The following is a 21,584-nucleotide window of genomic DNA, read 5'->3' on the forward strand; positions in this document are numbered from 1 at the left end:
TTACAGCATTAGCTATGTTTCCATCCATTTTTTTTTTTTGTCCTTGAAAAAACGTTTAGCGCATCGAAACGTTTACCGTTATAGCCGATGGAAATGAAAACGGTCTGTGTCAAGACAAATAGCATTCACGCAAAGAAAAAATGCGTCACATGACAGTATCTATCCATCCATACGGGGAAGAATAGGGATGAATAGGGATGTGCGTGCCATCCAGCTCACCGTAAACTTCGGGCGCAAGACACGCCAAGGAATTACGGTATGCAATTTCACTGGCCTCCGCTACGTCCGGCCGCCTGATATAACCCCGCATTATCTTTTCGCTAATAGCTGTATACACAGCATATGCACATCGATGGACGGTCATTTTCGGCGCAGGTTGCCAGCTTGAACAGGGTGATGGCAATCCGCTTTCAGGTCAGAACCGGTGGTCGGTTGGGCGCAACATCAGGACCGATTAATTGTCACAGCATCTCAGATGTGGGCGGTGCCTTTCTAAAATGTCGCAGCCAGAGACTTTCAGTGAAGAGTCTCTCCACCACAACCTCCCAGAACGCCCTATTGCGAGGTCTCTCCCAGACCCATGGGCTTCGTAACATAAGGGCAGTTACTTGGAGCCCTATCAGAGGAGCAGCTGCTCCATTCCGACGCCGTCTTCTGATATCTCATACGATTATTTGTGACATTTCACTTAACTGCCTCAATACTCTCTCCATTTTACAAAGTCTCGAGAACACGCTGGACGCAAGAGGTATATAATTTGCGATATGCAGAAAATTCTGTATGGAAACGACTCGAGGGCAGATTTCTTCTGTGATGCACCAAAACCTATCCGACAATTTGTTTCGTTTTTATTTTTCTAACGATGACATCACGCAACACCATTGTATCTGTAAAAGACCAATCGGATGGAAATGGGCAGGAGACAGCAAAAAAAAATAAAAATAAAATAAAAGCGTAAAAAGTGGATAGAAAGTGGCTATCGAGGTGCATCGTTTACGTTTAATAACGTACATAACGTATAATAACGTGTGTGTATGTGTGGTTAACTTTACAAATCTTACCAGGGATACAGAGCTGCAGTTTCTCCACAGTGGTGGCCATGTTCCTCTGCTGAACCCTGCAGCGAATCACCTCTTCTGTCTGAGCCGTCACCTTACATAAGGGAAGGTCAAAGAGTACAGAGCCCTCATAATTAATAAGACGGTTTCACTCGGCGCGACTGTCCGATCTTTTCTGACAGCAGAAGTGTTCACAAAAGCGAGCAGCGTACCGTACCTCTCGCCCGGCGTCTTGAAGTCTTCGATTGGTGTCGGTCACTTGGCCCTTAAAACATAAGATCACTTTTGTTAGACAAATAAGCGCACAATGCCCCGTTGTAGCTGCTCACCCTCATAATCAGATCATGCTTGATGAGGAGTCAGGGACAAAGGAACGCAAATTCAAATTAAAATGTGCAGCGGGAACTTGAACTTTTGCTCGGCGCGGAGCTATTAAGCGCGATAATCGCTTATGACAGCCCTTTCTAACAGATTCTGTGACAAACTTCTCGATTCGACTTGGGCTTTTTGAACTCTGTTTGCTCCTCCGGTTCTGTCAAACAATTCAAATCAATGACCCAATTGACCACTGGTCCCCTTCTTGATAACCTCAATGAGCTCTCTGCGCCATTCATTGTCCGGGGCAAGAAGCGGATTGCATTTTCTGGTAATTAAACTTCCGTATGAAAGCGCTGGGTGGCTGATTAAGAGCGAATGTGGGCACGCTGCGGCAGTACAGCGGCGCAGGTGCAGGGACCGCGTGACCGCGGACTTTCCCACATGGCACGTCTCATTAGGTCATCGTAATAAGAAAGGGCATTTCAGCGTTTATTAAAAATCTCATTAATGCCAAGACAAAGAGGGGACGGTGACCCCGCTGATGCAGGGTCTGCCCTCTTGTTATCTGAATATGCTTTATATAATTAAAAGCTTTTGGTGAGGCACTCCTGCGCCGCTCGCTGCACATCTTTCCCGCTCTGAAGTGTAAAGAGAGCTAAAGAGAGTTGGCCTCCGATTCAGCTCGGAGGAGCTATCTGACTAACTTCTCATGGGCAACACGGAACACAAACTTTAACCACAGCTCATGAACTCACAGCTCCTCCGTTACATATAAGTATTAAGGAATAAAATCGGAACATGAATTTAAAACATAACACTCAGAGTAAAACATTTAGCATGAAAACATACTATACTTTATAAGAAATGACTCATATTTGTCAATAGTTAATATATAAGGTAAACAAAAGACGTACATCAAAAATGAATCGAAAAACACTTCAAATAGCACAACAAAATCCGTCAGTGATGGTTTTTATTTCGCCTCTAGAGGCCGCTCTCGCACTGTATAATGCCTCTAGTTCAAAGGAAATGTTCTGCATGAATAAATGACTTAAAAGTCAAAAGTGCACATTTCCATAAAATTGTGTAACCTGTGATGCACTGAACTACATTTATTGATTTACGTATACATACATACAAACACAAACCGTTGGCAAAGCAACACTAACATAATCCCATGAGCTTTCTTGCCAATACTAATTCCCTAATATTCAGAGACTTATCATCGTTCATATGGATGCACAGCCTACTTGCGGCTTGTTTACGTCACGTCCGCTTACCATCAGTTTCTCTGCATCCGCTCGGACTTTGAGGAGCTCTGTGATGGCGTCGACGAACCCTTGATGGTGGAAGTTGCACATCTTCTCGATCTCTCGGTCATGGTTTCGTATTCTGGCGTCCAGTTTTTCCATAAACCGCTTGTGCGCGTTAGGCTGGTCATCGTACACGGATCTGAAACGACAAGTAAAGTTACATCTCTGTTAACCGCTTGCTTTCCCAGACTCTTCCATCGCTTCAAATATACCTCGTGGTTTAGACGTTTTTGGATGTGACCAATCAGCGTTCGGCGAAAGATCTCGTTTCATCAACAAAAACAGATCAAAATATGGATATAATATGTCTGCATTTGCTAATTGGGTTGGGTATATATGATTTTAACTTGGCAAGTCAGGCTAAGAACATACAACTTAAGAGTGAGCAATATAGCTAAAATATTATCAGTGGGAATTGTTTCACTTTGATTTCGAAAAAATTGCTGGGGGCCAGTTTTTAATGCTAAGTTTAAACGTGTTAACCCAATCATAGTTTATTAGGCTGTCTGGGAAATTAAACCTGGTTACACAAACACTGTCTTCTTCAACATCGTTAGCTGCCTGATGTCTGGTTAAATGTTGCCAATGAAACAGCTTTTCCCGAAATAGAAAGATACGCAGTTTGCGGCAAAAACTTGTTTCATTAGTGCAAATTTGTTCAAACCCTATCTGTACCTCATCTGACAAAATTGCACTCCTTGGTTTGCTTGATTAAAACCCAAACTCAAACAAACCAGACTTCCACGTACACACACTTTGACTGATCGTTCGATTTCCATATTTGGAGTTCGTGTAGCTAGTTATTCGTATCATTAGCAGCTAGCTAATGTTAAAACACTAGCTAAAGAAGTAGTGATCTAGTTACTAGTAACTAGGAGGTCGACCGATTCATGTGTTTTAGCGATTAATTGGCACCGGTTATCGTCAAAAATCCACAGCAGTCGCGTCGGGTGCAGGAGCGGCTGAGAAGGGTTCGCTGTCGTTATACAGTACGAAATAAAAAATAGCACCGATTGTGAAAACTAGTTATGTAGAGACTTTTACTGCTCAAGTAATATTCTAACGCAAATTCGGTAGACGGTTTGTAGCTTTGCTCAAGTTAGAACAGACCAGTCAATTGGTAAAGGCAGTGGTGGGGGGGGGGGGGGGCAGTTGTGTGGGGCAGTTGTGGCTTGGCGGTTAAGGCTTTGGCTTACTGCTCAGAAGGTCGGGGGTTCAAGCCCTGGCACTGCCAAGCTGCCACTGTTGGGCCCTTGAGCAACGTCCTTAACCGTCTCTGCTCCGTACCATGGCTGACCCTGCGCTCTGACCTCAACCTCCTGGCATGCTGGGATATGCGAAGACAAGAATTTCACCGTGCTCTACTGTGATCAGTAAAGACTCATCACCATTATACGTGCGCACGACAATAATACCACTGGCACGCCGGAAGGCACGTTAAGAGTCTTTTCACAACTACATCGTTTACTCCGTGTGAATCAAACCGGATGTTTTTCTCTTTGACGTGGTACTTTTAGACAGGTTTAGCGAGGTGGAATTATTCCAGTTCCAAGCAAACACTAGCAATTGAAACGATAAAAGGGATTCGAAACCCAAAACACGCCACGTATCTCCGATCGCTGGCGGTATTTCCTTTGTAGGCGTGTTCTTTTGTGTTAAACCCGACAGAATGTCATGTTCTGGATATTTGGACCGATGACCAAAATGGGGAAGAAAAAAAACAACGAAAAAAAAACAAACACTGGACGCGATATCCAAAACATATTCAGTGCCAGCTCCGTGTTCTGAACGCTCGAGTGATTTTAGTCATTTCTACACACACTTGACAAGAGGTCTGTTTACCTTTTCCCCCCATCCCGTCGCTGTATTTCTGACCAGTCGATGAAAGAGTTTTAGGAGTACGTTTTCAGCTCTACACGCCCCCTTAGCCAACCCCTTTTTGCTTGTTGTTGCCTTTAATTACACGCACTGTGAAACCAAACCAAACCGATTCGGACTCCAAACCGACTGACGTGAAAGTGCACACCACATCACTGCTCCAAATGTTGGTTGTTCGATTCCAGAGAACGGCCATCGGTATTAAGGTTATCGACTGTCCTTGCAGCACTCAACACGAGCTGGAAAGGAAAAGGAAACAGGTGTTTCATGCTGCGTCGAGGGCTGCTGGAGCGTTTGCGTTCTTCACCTCTCCGGCTATGGCTCAGATGCTCCAGATGGCCATGCACAGTGTCACGCTCACTGCAGAGACGGAGACAGTGTGTGTGTGCGCTCGCATGCTGGAGGTTACATAAGATCTGAACTCACAACCTTCTAGTCACTAGCGCACGAGCTTAATCACTGAGCCAACAACTGTAATCTATAGTTTAATCTCTGCTTGAATCTTGAATAAAATCAGCAGATCCGGATCGTCTTAAGAACGATCATTATTTGTACAGCACTGTGACGGACTGAACACCAGCGTGAGTTTTATCTCAAAAAGGCAACAGCACCAAGCTTTTCCTGGATAATCGATAGGGTTCTGATGATTTCTTTTATTCTCAGCAAGAAAAATGTACCGGATAGAACAAGCAGTGAAACGTGTCAATCCTATCTAACTGAATCGCGTAGACGAGACAAATGGATTCCATTCGTGCTCCAAGAGCGCCTCCTTGTGGATCCGAACGGTCAAATCATTCTCCTGTCACTGCACCAGTGATGGTTTATTCCAACACCGCTCCTGAAGATGCACCTTCTTATGCCACTGAGGCTACAGGCTTGGATTGTATGATTTGTAAGATAAAAAATGTATGTCAAGTTATATAGCGCTTTTTTACACTGTTTCTCATTCACCCATTCACACACACACACACACACACACACACACCAATGGTAGCAGAGCTGCCATGCAAGGCGCTAACAACTTGGGGTTCGGTGTCTTGCCCAAGGACACTTCGGTATGTGGAGTCACGTGGGCCGGGAATCAAACCACCAACCCTACGATTAGTGGACAACCCGCTCTACCACCTGAGCCACAGCCGCCCAAAACAAATGCAAATGGAGTCAAAAACGATGAATGTGAAGATCTAGCTTGTCTCTCCCTTGAGAAGATACCACATCCGCTGAATAAGAAGTCACTCTTGCCACTTGTAGGTTTTCTCTCGTGGGTGGGTAACGACTGATACTGTTGTTGTTCACAGCCAATTTATTAGACTATACACCCGTTCATTCGTGAACAGCCAATCATGTAGTAGCAGAGCAATGCATAAAATAATGCAGATACAGGTCAATCAAACATCCGTCCGTCCGTCCATCCATTTTCCATACCGCTTATCCAGTGTAGGGTTGCAAGGGAGCCTGAAGCCTATCCCAGGGAACTCGGGACATGGGGCGGGGGGGACACCCTGGACACATTCACACACTACAGACAATTTGGAAATGCAAATCAGCCTACAACACATGTCTTTGGACTGAGGGAGGAAACCGGAGAACCTTGAGGAAACCCCCCGAAGCACAGGGAGAACATGAAAACTCCACACACACAGGGTGAAGGTGGGATTTGAACCCCCAACCCCAGAGGTATGAGGCAAGCGTGCTAATCACGAAAGGCATCTCAGAATCCACAGCATGCTGGACCTTGAGGCGGACGGACTACGACAGCAGAACACCACTGAGGCTATGTCCACGTAAATCCGTGAAATTTGAAGACGTATCTTTTACGCTACGTTTTGTCCTTCCAAAAAAAAAAAAAAAGTCCTGTAGTTGTGTACTGAGAAAACGGAGATATTCAAAAACAGTGGCGTAGTTTGAGTCACGTGACCCGTTCGACTCAAAACGAACAAGATGGTGGACGATGTTATACTGCAGTTGTTGTGCATTTTATTGATTTCGATGTTAAAGATGGACGTCAACACCCGAGGGAAACGACGCAGGCCAGAGCGTCTTACGTTTTTGGATGTCTCGGCGTGAACGAGCGATCTTTAGAAAACGCCAGTGTAGACGGAGAGCGTTCTCAGTGCACGTCGCCTGAAGGTTCAGTGGACACAGGCTCGCCCAAACTGAACAGCTGGAAATCTCCCAATCGTCACAGAAAATAAATGGTCCGCTGTCGCTCGCGACTCTTTCTGATGTGAAAGTACGATAGACAGAATATGATTCGATACGATACAATTTAGAGATGTTCAGAGATGATGCAAGTCAGAATTTTGGCCCGAACCTCTGCTTGGGACGGTCCTAATCCGATAGAAATGAGAAAATGAAAAGGGACCTGCTATAAAATTAGAGAACCACGGTGTTTTCCAGGCTACTTCACTAAAGAAACAGGATGTTGTCTGTGATTGTGGTTAGACTTCATTTGTCTGTCAAAATCTCATGCAAATAACCCGGAGCTCCACCCGGAGCACCAGACTACAGGTGTGAAGGTCGTACCGGGACAAAACGTTCAATCATTTGTCTTCGTATAAATATATGCAGTCAGGATGTGAACCAGTATGCGAGTATGTCTGAAAGTAATTGATTGCTAGAACAGCAAAGGAACTTTTCAAAGTGATGGACTTTGAACTGTATACAACGGTAATAAAAGCTGAATTATATTAGAACAGCTAGATTTATTTACAATTCTCCATTCTGATTGGACAGAAGGTGTTCGATTGCGCTTTACATTGTATGGGGGGGGGGGGGGGGTCTCCTCAACCACCACTAGTGTGTAGCATCCACCTGGATGATGGGACGACAGCCAAAGTGCATCAAAACGCCCATCGCACACCAGCTATTGGTGGAGAGGAGAGAGTGATGTAGATGGGGATTATTAGGAGGCCCTGATGAGAACGGCCAATGGGGGAATTTCACCAAGACACCGGGGTTATACACGTACTCTTTTATAATAAGGGTCCTGGGATTTTTAACGACCACAGAGAGTCAGGACCTCGGTTTAACGTCTCATCCCAAAGACGGTGCCGTTTTTACAGTATGGTCTCCTTGTCACTATACTGGGGCATTAGACCCCACACAGACCACAGGGTGAGCGCCATCTGCTGGCCTCACTAATACCACTTCCAGCAGCAACCTTAGTTTTCCCCAGGAGGTCTCCCATCCAAGTACTGGCCAGACTCAACCCTGCTCAGCTTCAGTGGGAAACCAGGCGAGAACTGCAGGGAGATCAAATTTTACGTGGAGACGTTTATTTTGTGTTTTTGGAAGGAGGCAACAAACAAATACATCAATTACATTTGACTACGTCAGGCGCACGTTTTCTACTCATTGTAAAAGGGTTTCTCAAAACATTCAGCCTCACCACATAGCACATACAAATGAACAGGAATGAACTTGAGGAGTTTAAAAACGCTTGGTGCGCTGACTAAACATAACCCAAATGGACAAAAATGCCTGGTTCAGGTATGAGCCACGCTGGCCTGCGCCTGCACCCGTTTCCACACAGGATGTGAAGCCTTAACGGTTCAAGCTGCAGGTGTTTCCTGTGAATCCGGTGCAGCTTTTGTTCTGGAAGCTGGATGGAGGCGCTGAGAAACAGGGGTACACATACTATTAACTATGAACTTTTGAATGACGACATTTTGTTTTCTAGTTCTTTACATGAAAAGTTCGACTCCTATTAAGAGCTCTCGATCTCAGACAGATGAGGGTTGGCATACTCTCTCTCCACTGTCAATCACAGCGACTCTAACCAATCAGAGGGCATCTCTGAGCTCGTATATGAGGAACAGGGCAGACAGTCCTTTCCTGTCGTCGAAAAGATGCGGCCAGCTGGGCTCACGTATCTCGGGGGAAGAACGCAATAGCCTTCGGTCGTATGATAGCGGAGACCTTAACGGAGGGTCGAAATTGGCCAAGACTAAATTGGGAGGAAAAAAAAAAAGAATAAAATCATATCAGCATGTCGAATCAACAATCAGCTCTTTCAAGCTTGTTGTTTTATGAATTAGCTGTGATTTCTGGCTTCTCTGCGGTCTCTTCATTATCAGAAGGCAGAAATCCCAGCAGTCTGATCTCACTTTCTCAGCACGCATGCTACTTCCCAAAAGACAGCCGATTCTGGGAACAGACGAAGCCCGTGTTGCCTAAGCAACGCTCTCTCTCTCTCTCTCTCTTTATATATATATATATATTTCACTTTTTTTTTTTTTTTTTACCTTTCAATTTCACATGGAGTGTGAATGTCACGAACGTCTTTAGCATACATGAGTGAGTCAGGAAATGATCCAACATGCCTACAGCTTCCTCACTGCATTCAGAAATGTTGAAACCAGAGAGTCCTGCTCCTCGCACCCTTGCCCGATCTGCTTCCCCTCAGAGAAAGAGAGCGGGCGAGCGAGCGAGCATCAGCATCGCCACGTTTCCTCCTTCCTGTTTTCGAAAAAGCGCGAAAAGACATTTCTTTGTGTCTTCTCTTAGGAGAGACAGTACAGGAAGGAACACAGAACCGTTTCCACTTCCAGCCCATTCACATGCAGGAAATACACGCTCAAATGACCTCTCGTAAACACGCTCCGGATTAGCTCCTTACAACAAACTACAAAAAAATAATAAAGACGCGTCGTTAGTGAGGAGAACTGAGGCTTTATTTAGTTCATCTACTAAATACGAGTATGACTTTAGTTGGATTAAGGTAATCAATAATCAGTCAGTACGTTTACATGGGCAACAATAATCCGATATTAACCCGATTAAGACGATACTCTGATTAATAACTAGCATGTAAACAGCGATTATTGATGACATTAATCCGAATAAAGTCATACTCGAAGTAAACACAAATGGAATTAAGACGTGTGGGGTATTCCTGTTTGAGTCGCATTATCGAGGTGTATTACAGACATGTAAACACCTTAATCACTCTATTAACGTCGTGTAGGAGTTTTCACCGCGTTTTGCGACAGGACACGATCACACGGCAGCGCTCGACCACTTGACAGCAAACAAGAGATCACGGCTGCGTCCCAAACCGCGTACTTACCTACTATATAGTAGGTGAGATACATGTGTTTCAGCTACTATATAGACGGTAAGTACGTGGTTTGGGACGCAGAACACGGCTTCAAGCAGTCGTCTCTTTGCACGTACGGCACGACGAATAATTAACCGCACTTGAAGCTTTCGTAAAAATTTAAAATAAAAACACCCAAAAGTGTATACGGTTCCATAACGAAGACCAACTGTATGTCGATACGTGGAATTCTGGAGGGACGTCGGACGGCGTGGCGCGGGGACGTAATGACGTGTGCTGTTAATCGATCTATGTTCTATAACATGTAAAACGTGTACATGAAAGGAGTATTCGAAAAGCCACTCATGTAAACACCTTAATCAGAATAAGGTCAATAAGTAATTACCGCTGTAATTACGTTCTCAGTACGATTATGAGATTCATCCGCATCGGTCTCCGTCTCATCACGTGACGTCGCTTTAAAAACAACACACAAGCCTCATCGTCGTCTCCTCACTCGACTGATCCTCTGTTCGTTCGGGGAAATAATCGAGGGTACGCACGTGACGTCACGGTGGGCGGAACTCACCGCCGTCACGCACAATGAGCGGCAAAAAGACTTGGTGTACAGCGTGAATTCCACGAACACACCGAAAAAACACGTCTAAAACGTAGAAAAAAGCTGCTGTGAGATCGACTGTGCTGACAGATTCAACAAGAACTCAGAGCTATCCGTTTACAGCATGCCAAAAAACCATTCAGTCCTTTATTACTAAGTCCAGCAGTGTAAGTGTAAGTCCTTTTGGCATGTGGTGTTCATGTTGCACACTGATGAATGATTTGCAACGTATTACTTTTTAATCGCTGCCTGTTTCCATTGATGAATAACGGGGGGCTCGTTCATTCTCTAACCGTTTACTGTTTTACCTTCACAGATATATAACGTTAGGAAGTGGTAATAAAATTAGTGAGGGGCAGTGGTGGCTTAGCGGTTAAGGCTCTGGGTTACTGATCAGAAGGTCGGGGGTTCAAGTCCCAGCACTGCCAAGCTGCCACTGTTGGGCCCTTGAGCAACGCCCTTAAAACTCTCCGCTCCAGGGGGCGCTGTATCACGGCTGACCCTGCGCTCTGACCCCAACTTCCTATCATGCTAGGGTATGCACAGAAAAAGGATTTCACTGTGTATATGTATATTTGATCAATAAAGGACTCATTTTGAAACGCTCCGCTGTCGTGTCATGTGTACAGACGCTTTCCACATGACGGTGCAGGTGCATCACAGACGTTTTGGAAGCAGGTATCTGATTACAAACTAAACTGATCAGGATTATGTCGCTTTCGCTACGACACACACACACACCATTTCTCTTTCGCCAAAGAAAAGCGCACTTAGACATCTTTAGTCAGACTGACTGTTTCTGTTTCTTACACTGTTATTATTATTATTATTATTATTATTATTATTATTATTAAACTCTTTACTCAACATGATCTTTGCAGGCGGAAAGTCAAGGCAATGTCAGAATGTCATGTTGGGTCAAAACCTGTATATTATCGATGTCGACATGTCAACATAGGACTTATTATTATTATTATTATTGTACCTATTGTATATTTATTGTCTTGTATTGGATGTCATTATACACCGCCTGGCCAAAAAAAAAAAAAAAAAAAAAAAAAAATTGTGTTGCACCACCTTCATCGTGGTATTGTTTCGACATCCTTACGCAACATCGCAGCGTTCATTTCCGTCCAGAGCCACGTTCATTTTTAGCCGAGATCTCGTAGTGAGAGACGTACCGTTCTGTAAAGTCTTCTCCAGCACATCCCAAAGACTGCCAATGGGGTTAAGGTCAGCATTCAGTGGAGGCCAAGTCATGTGTGAAAATGATTCCTCACGCGCCCTCTTACAATCCGAGCGCGATGGATCTCGGTATTGTCATCCTGTCAGATGTCGCAGTTTCAGTAATACTTTCACAGGAGCTCCTGAACAGTGAATTCGTCATAATTACTGAATAATACGATTCAGAATAAATGGTTTTGTAAGTCAGTCGATCACCGTGTAACATCAGGAGGCTGATTTTCAGTCGGCGATTGAATATTTATTAATTAAACGGCATGTAGTATGGACGTTACTGTGGAACTGTGTCCACGGTTCAATCCTTTCAATCTCCTCGTGTCCTCACTCCATGGGCTATCTCTGGGTTCTCTGGTTTCCTCTTACCTCCTAAAAACATGTCAGTAGATGGACTGGCTATGCGAAATTGCTCTAGGTGTGAATGAATGTGTGTGTGCGTGATGCCCTGTGATAGACCGGCGTCCCATCCAGGGTGTATTCCTTCCCAACTCCACCATGACCAGGATGAAGCAGGTACTCAGGATGACTACAGAGATCCTGAAGTTGTTTAAAAACCTCATTCTTCACAAGTCCCTGTGAAGCACCTGGAAACGCGCAGTGTTATTCGATGTGTTGACAGAATTTCCACTGAAACAGGAAGTCAGGACAGGACGTATTTCTGCTTTTTTAAGTAGCGAAAAGCATTTACCTTACCTGGACACGATATGATTTCTCTCGCTCAACAATGGCAACGTGATGTTTTTTTTTTTTTTAAAATAACGATAGGGCGGGACATTTCAGATTTTACTGAGCGTTTGATTGGACGGAAAATCTGACGAGAAGCTGAAGTGCGGAGTGATGTCATCAAAACTGTTGATCCGTGTCGGTGGTAGAGAGAGACCGTACATTTTGAATGCGTACATCTTGTAAACGCGAATTTCATCACTGTTTTGGAGCGCACCAGCTGATAGAGAACCTTAAGGCTGACGAATTCATATTAAAAGCCACAAAACTTCCATTTTGATTTCATGGGGACTTTAAGGAGTGGCAGTCGGTCTTATTAAAATTACAGCGGTTTATCCAAATAACCAGCAATCAGACTGATGCAGATGTGATTGTGTGTGTGATGAGTAATATTGTGCTCAAACCTGACACACAGGTTCCTCGGGTTACGTCGCTAACAGGACATTCAGGTCGGGATTAAATCTAGCATTTAAACAGGAGCTGTTCGGAGATGGTGATATGAGGCGGTCATCATGTTAAGACGGGGCGCACGGTGGCTTAGTGCTTTCGCCTCACACCTCCAGGGTCGGGGGTTCGATTCCTACCGCTGCCCTGTTTGTGTGTGTGTGTGTGTGTGTGTGTGTGTGTGTGTGTGTGTGCATGTTCTCCCCATGCTGCGGGGGTTTCCTCCGGGTTCTCCAGTTTCCTCCCCAGGTAGGCTAACTGGCATGTCCAAAGTGTCTATAGTGTATGAATGTGTATGTGATTGTGCCCTGTGATGGATTGGCACCCTGTCCAGGGTGTACCCCGCTTTGTACCCCATGATAGGCTCCTGGTTCCCCCTGGAGGATAAGTGGTATAGAAGATGGATGGATGGATGGATGGAGCTCAGCAGCAGTGTGTTTGAGATGCTGAGTCTCGGCCTCACCTAGTTCTCGTTTCCTCCCCAATCACTTCCTCTCTGACGCGAATGAACAGGAGAGATAATAAACCGACACAGCCGACATGGATCAGTTATCCATTACTGTGTCAGTGTCAGTACCTAGGCTCAATCTTAGCAGCATAACCACAGTGACGTTAGCTACATAGCTGGCTAGCTTTAGCAAACAAAGGCCCAACTCCATCTTCCATCTTAAGCAGAGAGGACAGAGCACAGAGCTGTACATGACAAGCACTACAACGAGCTGAAACCTCTTACCGAAGCGTTGGACCGATACAGGCCGTGTCCGTGCTCTCGATCTCCTGCAGAATGCGCTCATGCTCGGTGATACTCTCCAGGGTTTCACTCTCCGCCATGTTGCTCTGTCTTCATCACAGCGACAGTTTATGACAATGCGGGCTGAAGGCGCAGCGACTAGCGTCCGCCGCCAGGGGGAGCCATGGGGCAGGGGACGGGTCTCAAACAACTCGATGCTCCCTATATAAGCGCACTACATAGGACGCGAAATACTGGTTTCTAAACCCTGCATAGTGCACTGTGTATTAGATCCGGGGCTATTAGGGATACAACCGAACACTACATTTAGTAAGAGTGAGCTGGAGTTGGTCGTGTAGTGTAATATATAATTATAGCTTTATGTGGTAATGAACGTTGCACCACTGTGTCAGAGTGAAGAGTAAATGATAGCTCAGGTGCGCTTTATATAGCTTAGGTACTTTTTTAAGTAAAAAAACAAACAAACAAACAAAAAACTATTCATTTTCGATCGATCTTATTTTAAAATAAATCAAAGCAATATAAATATATTGTATTTAGTAGTATTGAAAAATGTGGATGAACAAATTATAGTTAATACATGTCAGAAACAACAACAACAACAACAACAACAACAACAACAATAATAATAATGTACCTTAATATACACTGGACTTAACTGTTTGTTACTGTTCATTATTATTATTATTATTATTATTATTATTATTATTATTATTATTATTATTAGTGTTGTTGTAGTTATTTCTGAAATATATTAACTATAGCCTATATGTTAATATGTTAAATTATATATCCTATATGCCAGAAATTACAAGAAGAAGAAGAAGAAGAAGAAGAAGAAGACTTGCCTTTAATATACACTGAATTTAAATGGTGTTATTATTATTGTTGTTGTTGTTGTTGTTGTTGTTGTTTCTGGCATGTATTAAGTGTAGCCTAAATTTTAATATGTAAACTCCTATATATTATACACCAGAAATGACAATAATAATAATAAGAAGAAGAAGAAGAAGAGGAAGAAGAAGAAGAAGAAGAAGAAGAAGAAGAAGAAGAAGAAGAAGAAGAAGAAGAAGAATTTACCTTAATATACACTGGATTTAAATGGTGGTGTTGTTGTTGTTGTTGTTGCTGTTGTTGTTGTTGTTGTTGTTGTTGTTGTTTCTGGCATGTATTAACTGTAGCCTATATTTTAATATGTAAATTCCTATATATTATACGCCAGAAATGACAATAATAATAATAATAATAATAATAATAATAATAATAATAAGAGGAAGAAGAAGAAGAAGAATTTACCTTAATATACACTGGATTTAAATGGTGTTGTTGTTGTTGTTGTTATTATTGTTTCTGGCATGTATTAACTGTAGCCTATATTTTAATATGTTAACTCTATATATTATATGCCTGAAATAACAACAGAAACAACATAACGTAGCATGATTTAATACTAAAGTCATTTATTCCATTCAGAAATGCTTTTCTCAATCCCGTGCACAAGTCACCCTAAACATTACGGCTAAATTGTAACGAATAACATAATAGTAAGCTGCAGTGACAAATGAGATGTTTGAATTTTCCACAGAATAAGCAGTCTACTCTGTTCAGTCTACTCTATTTCATTCTTTCCAAACAGCACAACCGTGTGACGTAGATGTTTTAGATGTTTCTTGAACAATCAGCACCATGTAAAATTGGACCGATGAAACAGAACTCAGTCATAATGCAGAACATAAGGCAAAGGTCAGCAATTTCATGGAAATAATAAACTCACGATATGGATAATTACCTTAAGGTTGTCCCCAAAGGCAAGTCTACTGACTCAAGTTCTGCAAAAACATTGCCGTAGACCTTTTCCTCTCGAACATCCTCTTCTGGGGGACTCGGTGGTGGAGCCCTCACTCTACTGCTCTCCATGATCCCTTCACCATCAGGAGTGTGTGAAAGTTTCAGACAGGATAGCACAGAAACCAGAGTCAGCAAAAAACTGCAACCCCTGCAAAAAAGCCTGTCCTCGTGATCCTCAGTACTTTGAATCCAACATAGCGGCCATCATTGCTGTGTTTGTTAAATATTTCCTTGTGCTACAGCGTCATTAACTCTGCCTTCATACTGAAGGGAGATTGTAAGGAGGTGTGTGGTGGCAGTAACAATCTGACCATGTTTTTGAAGGTAATATAATTATATATCAATCATTTTAATTCAGATACTACTCGTTAGACTAAATACGGTACTATAAAATGTGTGTGTGTGTTAGATATCTTCATTTCTTAAGATCAGCCATTATATTAAAATGGTCCAACATCATTCATACTGTCATCCTCATATTCTAACAGTAGATTTCATGAGAAAAAACGACATGTTGTGACTCAGGTTCACGCTGTAAGAGCAACCAAGGACAACCACATGATGAAACATTCATGCTCAATGTTGTCTAGTGAAAGTTCGGACCCCTCTTTGCCTCTAGTCTTTGTGGTCCATTGACGGAATTCATAAAGGATTATATACCAGAAATGAATTCCATAAAAATATTTTCCCTCACCGCAAATGTTTGCTTTGAAGACTGGCTTGTTAGTTTTGTACTGGAGTTGTACTGGTACATTTGTATTCGTTTCATGCAATAGCGGAATAAGCGGATAAGTATGCAGATGGAAATCAAATTGTCATTATATTATCATTCAAAACACTTCTGATGTACAATTCCACCTTCAAACTCTTCGTATGCGTGTGTGAAGTGACACCAAACCATTTACTGCTTTAACTTGGCTGTTAGTATGTTGTAAGCGACAGTTATTAGCTAACTATGTTGTTGAGATAACAGTGTAGTGTGTCGTAGTGTCAGAAGCACATAAGCAAGTCCGTTTCCGAATTGCACAATGCTAATCCTTCCTTGTTAGGTAAAACAGTAGAAAACTTCAGACACCAAATATGTCAAAAGTGGGATGAAGGAAATGTATGAAATTTTTGCTGTGGATGGGAACCGCTTATAGTCACCGAAACATAAGAGTTAGACGGGGTGAGACATATTTGACGAGACACTTCTAATCCTCAATGTCAAAGCAAAGTTGCCACAGGCTGATAAAAAATAAGACGTATCTAAGGGTCAGCGGAAGACGAGTGGATCATGACTTAACTAGGAGCTAACTAGAAACTGAGATATCTCATACACGCAGTTGCACCAGATCAAATCTGATTGGTCAGAAGGTGTTGATTGATTTTACAATTTTCTACAGCAGCGCTGATCGTTTCTCTGCAAGGCTACAAGGCAAATCACAGATCACATCTTAATGTGCGTGTTCTAATAAGTTATTGTTTCTAAAGTAGCAACTCATTCACAAGATTGTCTCACAATCTAAGTCTGATGATAAATAGATTTTTTTTTTTTTTTTTTTTAAACTTGCGGTTATTTTACAAAGAAAAATGTCTCATTGTTGATGTGGTGAAGTTTTCTGTAAGGACATATGTAAATCATGGAAGGAGTCTCCATTGTCGGTGCTTTGTAATGGTCAGTAAGTTTTCCACCATAGGAAAGTCTTAATTTTTGATGACTTTAGTTCCAGAGAAAATAAGAAAACAGCTGTTTAGTTGATAGTAGGGAATAACTTGTTTTATGGACGTTACACAACAATAAACGTAACTATAACCAGATTGTAATCGTTAGTAATTTGTTGTGGTATAAGTAGAATAGAACATGATGAGACTTGAAGTTATAGGAAACTTTGGGGTGGTAAAAGTTTACTGTCCCTAATTATAAGTGAGGACTAGAAATACAAGGAAGACAACAAACTGTAAACACAACTCACATCTACAGTATAAACACAAGCTAGGCCTCACAAGGACGTAAGAAAAACATAGGTACTTATTCATGCACTCACTGAATAAGCACTTTATAAGGAACACTATACTAATACTGGGTAGGACTTCCCTTTGCTCTGAAACAGCCTCAATTCTTTACGGTATGGATTTCCATGTTGGAAAAATTCCTCTGAGATTCTGGTCCATGTTGACATGACTGCATCACGCAATTCCTGCAGATTTTCCAGGTGCTTCGAATCTCCTGTTCTACCACGTCTCTCCCACAAGGTGCTCTACTGGAGTCTGGGAAGGCCAGTGAAGATCACTGAACTCGTTGTCGTGTTCATGAAACCGGTTTGAGACGACTTTTGCTTTGTGACATGCTGCGTTATCATGCTGGAAGTAGCCATTCGAAGATGGTAAATTGTGGCTATGAAGGGATGCACATGGTCAGGAACAATGCTCAAATAGGTCGTGGCGTTCAAGCGATGATTGATTGGTATTAACGGGCCCAAAGTGTGCCAAGAAAACTTTCCCCACACCATTACACCACCTCCACCAGCCTGCACTGTTGACACAAGGCAGGTTGGAGCCATGGATTCATGCTGTTGGCGCCAAATTCTGATCCTACCATCTGTGTGCCTCAGCAGAAATCGAGATTCATCAGACCGGCTACATTTGTCCAGTCTACCTGTCCTGTCCAGGGTGTACCCCGCCTTGTGCCCGATACTCCCTGGGATAGGCTCCAGGTTTCCCTGTGACCCTGAAAAGGAGTAAGCGGTAGAAGATGGATGGATGGATGGATGGATATCAACCCATGAAATATCCTCAAGCCTAAACTGGTTGTAAATGGGACACATGGCCACCAGATGGCAACATAAAACTGAGAGTTTTCAGACTGACCTGAAGAATCTTATGCTTTCTGATGAATTTTCAGAACATACAGTGATTTTCAGTGCATGTTTTATTAAAGCTTCATTAAGCTGTTCTTTTTTTTAAATTATCTTTTTGAAATGGGCCTGTCCCATTTTTTTATGAGGCTAATAATATAATAAGGTTGATCTGTGAAGTGATGTATTTTTGCATATTTTTCGGTTGATATTTTTTTTAAACTGCCTGTCTGGTTTTATACGTTCAATATAAAAAAAAATACCTTAGACTTCATTGTTTTATAGACTTAGACGTTAGACTAAATCTATAAAAAAAATATTTTTTTACTATAATCAAATTAAATGTTTCAAACCGAGACATTATAGCACATTTGTATCTGTTTTTGGTGAATTGTCATATTCACAATTTTGCTTGAAATGTTTTTACAAATTTTGGAGCGAATTCGAAGTGTTAGATAATGCGCTTCACCACCAACATCAAAACATAATCTTTCGTAAGAGTGCTGCTCATCCCTTCAGTACACTTCCAGAGACCTGTAAAAAGGTGCGTTGAAGCTATTCTTGTGGCTTGTAGTGGCCCAACACTGAACTAAAGCACTTTAGGGGTTGGTTTTGTTTTTTTCCTTTAATTTGTCACCCATCTTTAGAGCTCAATCAAGTGATTATTAATGGGTAAAAGTCTTCCTTCAAATTGTTTAAAGTATCTGTCATACATGACTGTATACAATTTCCCAAATGAACTGACATTTTAACATTCTCATCTACTTTGATCCTGCAGACAGGTCAAGTGCCTGCATGACTGAATCCTTATTACCTTGAGGCTCTCGTGTTAGTCATTGTTAAAAATATATCAAACGTATAATCATAAAATCAGTCGTTTATCATGAGCAAGTCTTATCACATACAGCATTTGAGTTCCTTTAGGGCGTAATCTCTCTATCTTTTCCGTCTCTCAGTGAGTCATGATACTATATCTGAATCACCATGAATCATGTTCAACAGGACAATCACTTATTATGTTCAGATCATAAACTTGAGAACTGTCATATATTTGGTGTTGCGTTAATAGGAGCATGCCTTATCTCTGTCTGTTAGAACAGACTGCCTCAGGATGTTGTCCAAATATGAGCATATACTTTTGAAAGTTATTTCTATCACGAAACACTCACACATGGATGTGGATTCATCAGTTACCTTCATTGTTTGTTAGCCGGGTTGTCCTCCCATTATTCTCCCAAACATTGCATGACAAGCTCAGACGGACTGTTGCAAGGATTTCACAGCACATATTATTATGAATACAGTTATGAGTCATTACGTGCTTAAATGTTACAAATAAAAGCTCTTTGACACAAAGAGAATCTACATCCTTATATACTTTCTCCCACATAAAATGTTAGGTATCCCACTATACATTTTCTGCTTTAATTGCCTAACTGTTTACAGTACAATCCATGCAGTAAAATAAATACAATAGATTTACAGCAATTGTTTACAGGGTTGTTTTTTCTTTTCTTTTCTGTGGACAATCATTATATCGACTGAAACGCACTAAACGAGTGGTTCCCGATCCCAGTCCTGTTGTCATGTTGCACTGGGTCACCTGATTCAGTTCACAAAGACCTTGATAATGTGCTAAGCTGAATCATGTTAGAGCAGAGGGAAAGTATAAACCACACAGTGCAGGGGTTTGTCTAAACACTGCAGGGAAATGTCAACCATTGTCACGTTGCTTAAGCACCAAGGACCTTTCGGCAGGTTGAAACGACACCCAGTATGTTCCCTTTCGAAGTTACTGTATAATATGAAATATATGATGACTAAGTAAGCAATCAACATGACGTGCCATTGCCACCCCAAAGTGTTTTATTCCTGTCAGCCTAGCAATTTGCCAACACGAACACCGTTTGACTTATTAAAGAACAACATGTCATCATTTTCGATCTGTGTATAGTTACATTAAATGTTGTGGAACGTCTGGGAACTAACCAAGTTAGTTCTTGTTATCGCTTATGTTATAGCAGCGATATAACAGTTGTTCCCTTGCCAGCCTCTCTTTTTTTCTCCTCTCTTCATATTAATACGACGACAAATCCCACGGCATATCATAAATCTTAAAGAGAAAACTACAAAAAGCCCTCAGTCCAACAAAGTTTCATGCGTTGGAAAACTTCACGCTCTTTAACTGTAATTGTTACAAAGCGCTGGCACTGAAACAATGTTAAATAAATGAATCTTCACAGAAAACATCACCATCTCAACAATGACACACTTTTAATCTGTTTATGTGTAAGTTGTTACCAAACCGTAACATAGAACGGATGCATTAATATAAACCTTTTTGCTGTTATAGATTATTAACATTAATCGAAATCTTCCGACCAATCAGATTTGAGAATTCCAGTTTCGGCATTGGGGTATGAATGAGAAATGGGCTATAATTCTGAGGGATTCATATCATGCGAAATGTTTTATTTTAACACTTAGAGGGTGGGTAGCGCTTGATTTGAATACGACATGGGGCCTTGATAACACATTTATAAGCACTGCATAAATATTTTAAAAAGTAATTCTTTAAATTGTGCGGTGACAAACATTTGGATGAGGATTGTTCTCTCTTTATGTAAAACATAAAACACATAAAACCTGTGTTACCTCACAGGTTTTGACATAAGCCTTTCATAAATTCTCCAGCATTGCTTCATAAAAGATTTGTGGAATGCTTGTAAATATGTTGTTAAGACCCTGTATAGATACCCTTCATATAATGTGTTACAGAGAAATTAGGCATCATATATACATAGAACTGAATACATAGAACTATTGTCACATGCTATGTTCAGCAAATACACCTTCATCAACAGTGCTACTTTTTAGACCAAAAGCATATAGCACTCAAAGTGTACACTAATTGCATGTTCCCAGTGTTCCCTGGATAAGATCTGAATCCACTATGTTCCTACCAGGATAATGTTACTGAAGATGTATAAATGAATGAATGAATGAATGTCATATTTCCACCAGATATGGCATAGAACTACACTACCCATCACCCCCAGCACATAACACGACCATGTAAAATGTCTCACTGATCACTCACACCTGTTTCATGTTACTCCTAATAAGCACTCCTATTTAAGTTCTGGTTTCTGTGTGTTTCATTGTCAAGCTATTGTTGTATTCATATGTTGTCATGTCTTCGTATATTCTGTTCATGTTTATTGTCCTTGTTTTCACATCGTTGGTTTTGTTAGTACCTTATGAAATAAATCCTATCTGCACTTACCTCCCATACCTGACAGAATGAATGAATGAATGAATGAATGAATGAATGAACATTACCAGTCCCTCCAGGATTTCACGATTTTGCGATCGCAGAAATGAACGGCTGCAATATGCGGAGGAGCTTGCAATTATTCAAAATCACCGCAGATTTTCTGCCGATTTGGGATAAGACACATCATGTCACGTCATGCTAACGCTAAAGTCCACTTTGATTCACACGTGTCGACATG

The 21,584-nt window shown here is 41.8% G+C and overlaps 1 protein-coding gene across 5 annotated transcripts in view; it reads right to left on the bottom strand.

Annotated features, from left to right (window-relative positions):
• The window catches only part of exoc6 (exocyst complex component 6), a 52,271-nt gene extending 36,934 nt beyond the window's left edge, over positions 1-15,337 (bottom strand). For 2 of the 5 annotated variants that reach the window (XM_017483551.3, XM_053684854.1), the window contains exons 1-4: positions 13,367-13,515; positions 2,657-2,828; positions 1,276-1,323; positions 1,062-1,152 (exon numbers count right to left, since the gene is read on the bottom strand). In XM_017483551.3, the coding sequence (XP_017339040.1) occupies positions 1,062-1,152; positions 1,276-1,323; positions 2,657-2,828; positions 13,367-13,464 (409 nt within the window). In that variant the 5' untranslated portion in view covers positions 13,465-13,515. Of the gene's footprint in view, positions 1-1,061; positions 1,153-1,275; positions 1,324-2,656; positions 2,829-13,366; positions 13,516-15,173 lie in introns of those variants that run through there. The other 3 variants (XM_017483547.3, XM_017483550.3, XM_053684855.1) reach the window with 3 other exon arrangements.
• Between the last annotated feature and the right edge of the window lie 6,247 nt (positions 15,338-21,584).

This window comes from Ictalurus punctatus, chromosome 13 (assembly GCF_001660625.3).
Source record: "Ictalurus punctatus breed USDA103 chromosome 13, Coco_2.0, whole genome shotgun sequence".
NCBI lineage: Eukaryota > Metazoa > Chordata > Actinopteri > Siluriformes > Ictaluridae > Ictalurus > Ictalurus punctatus.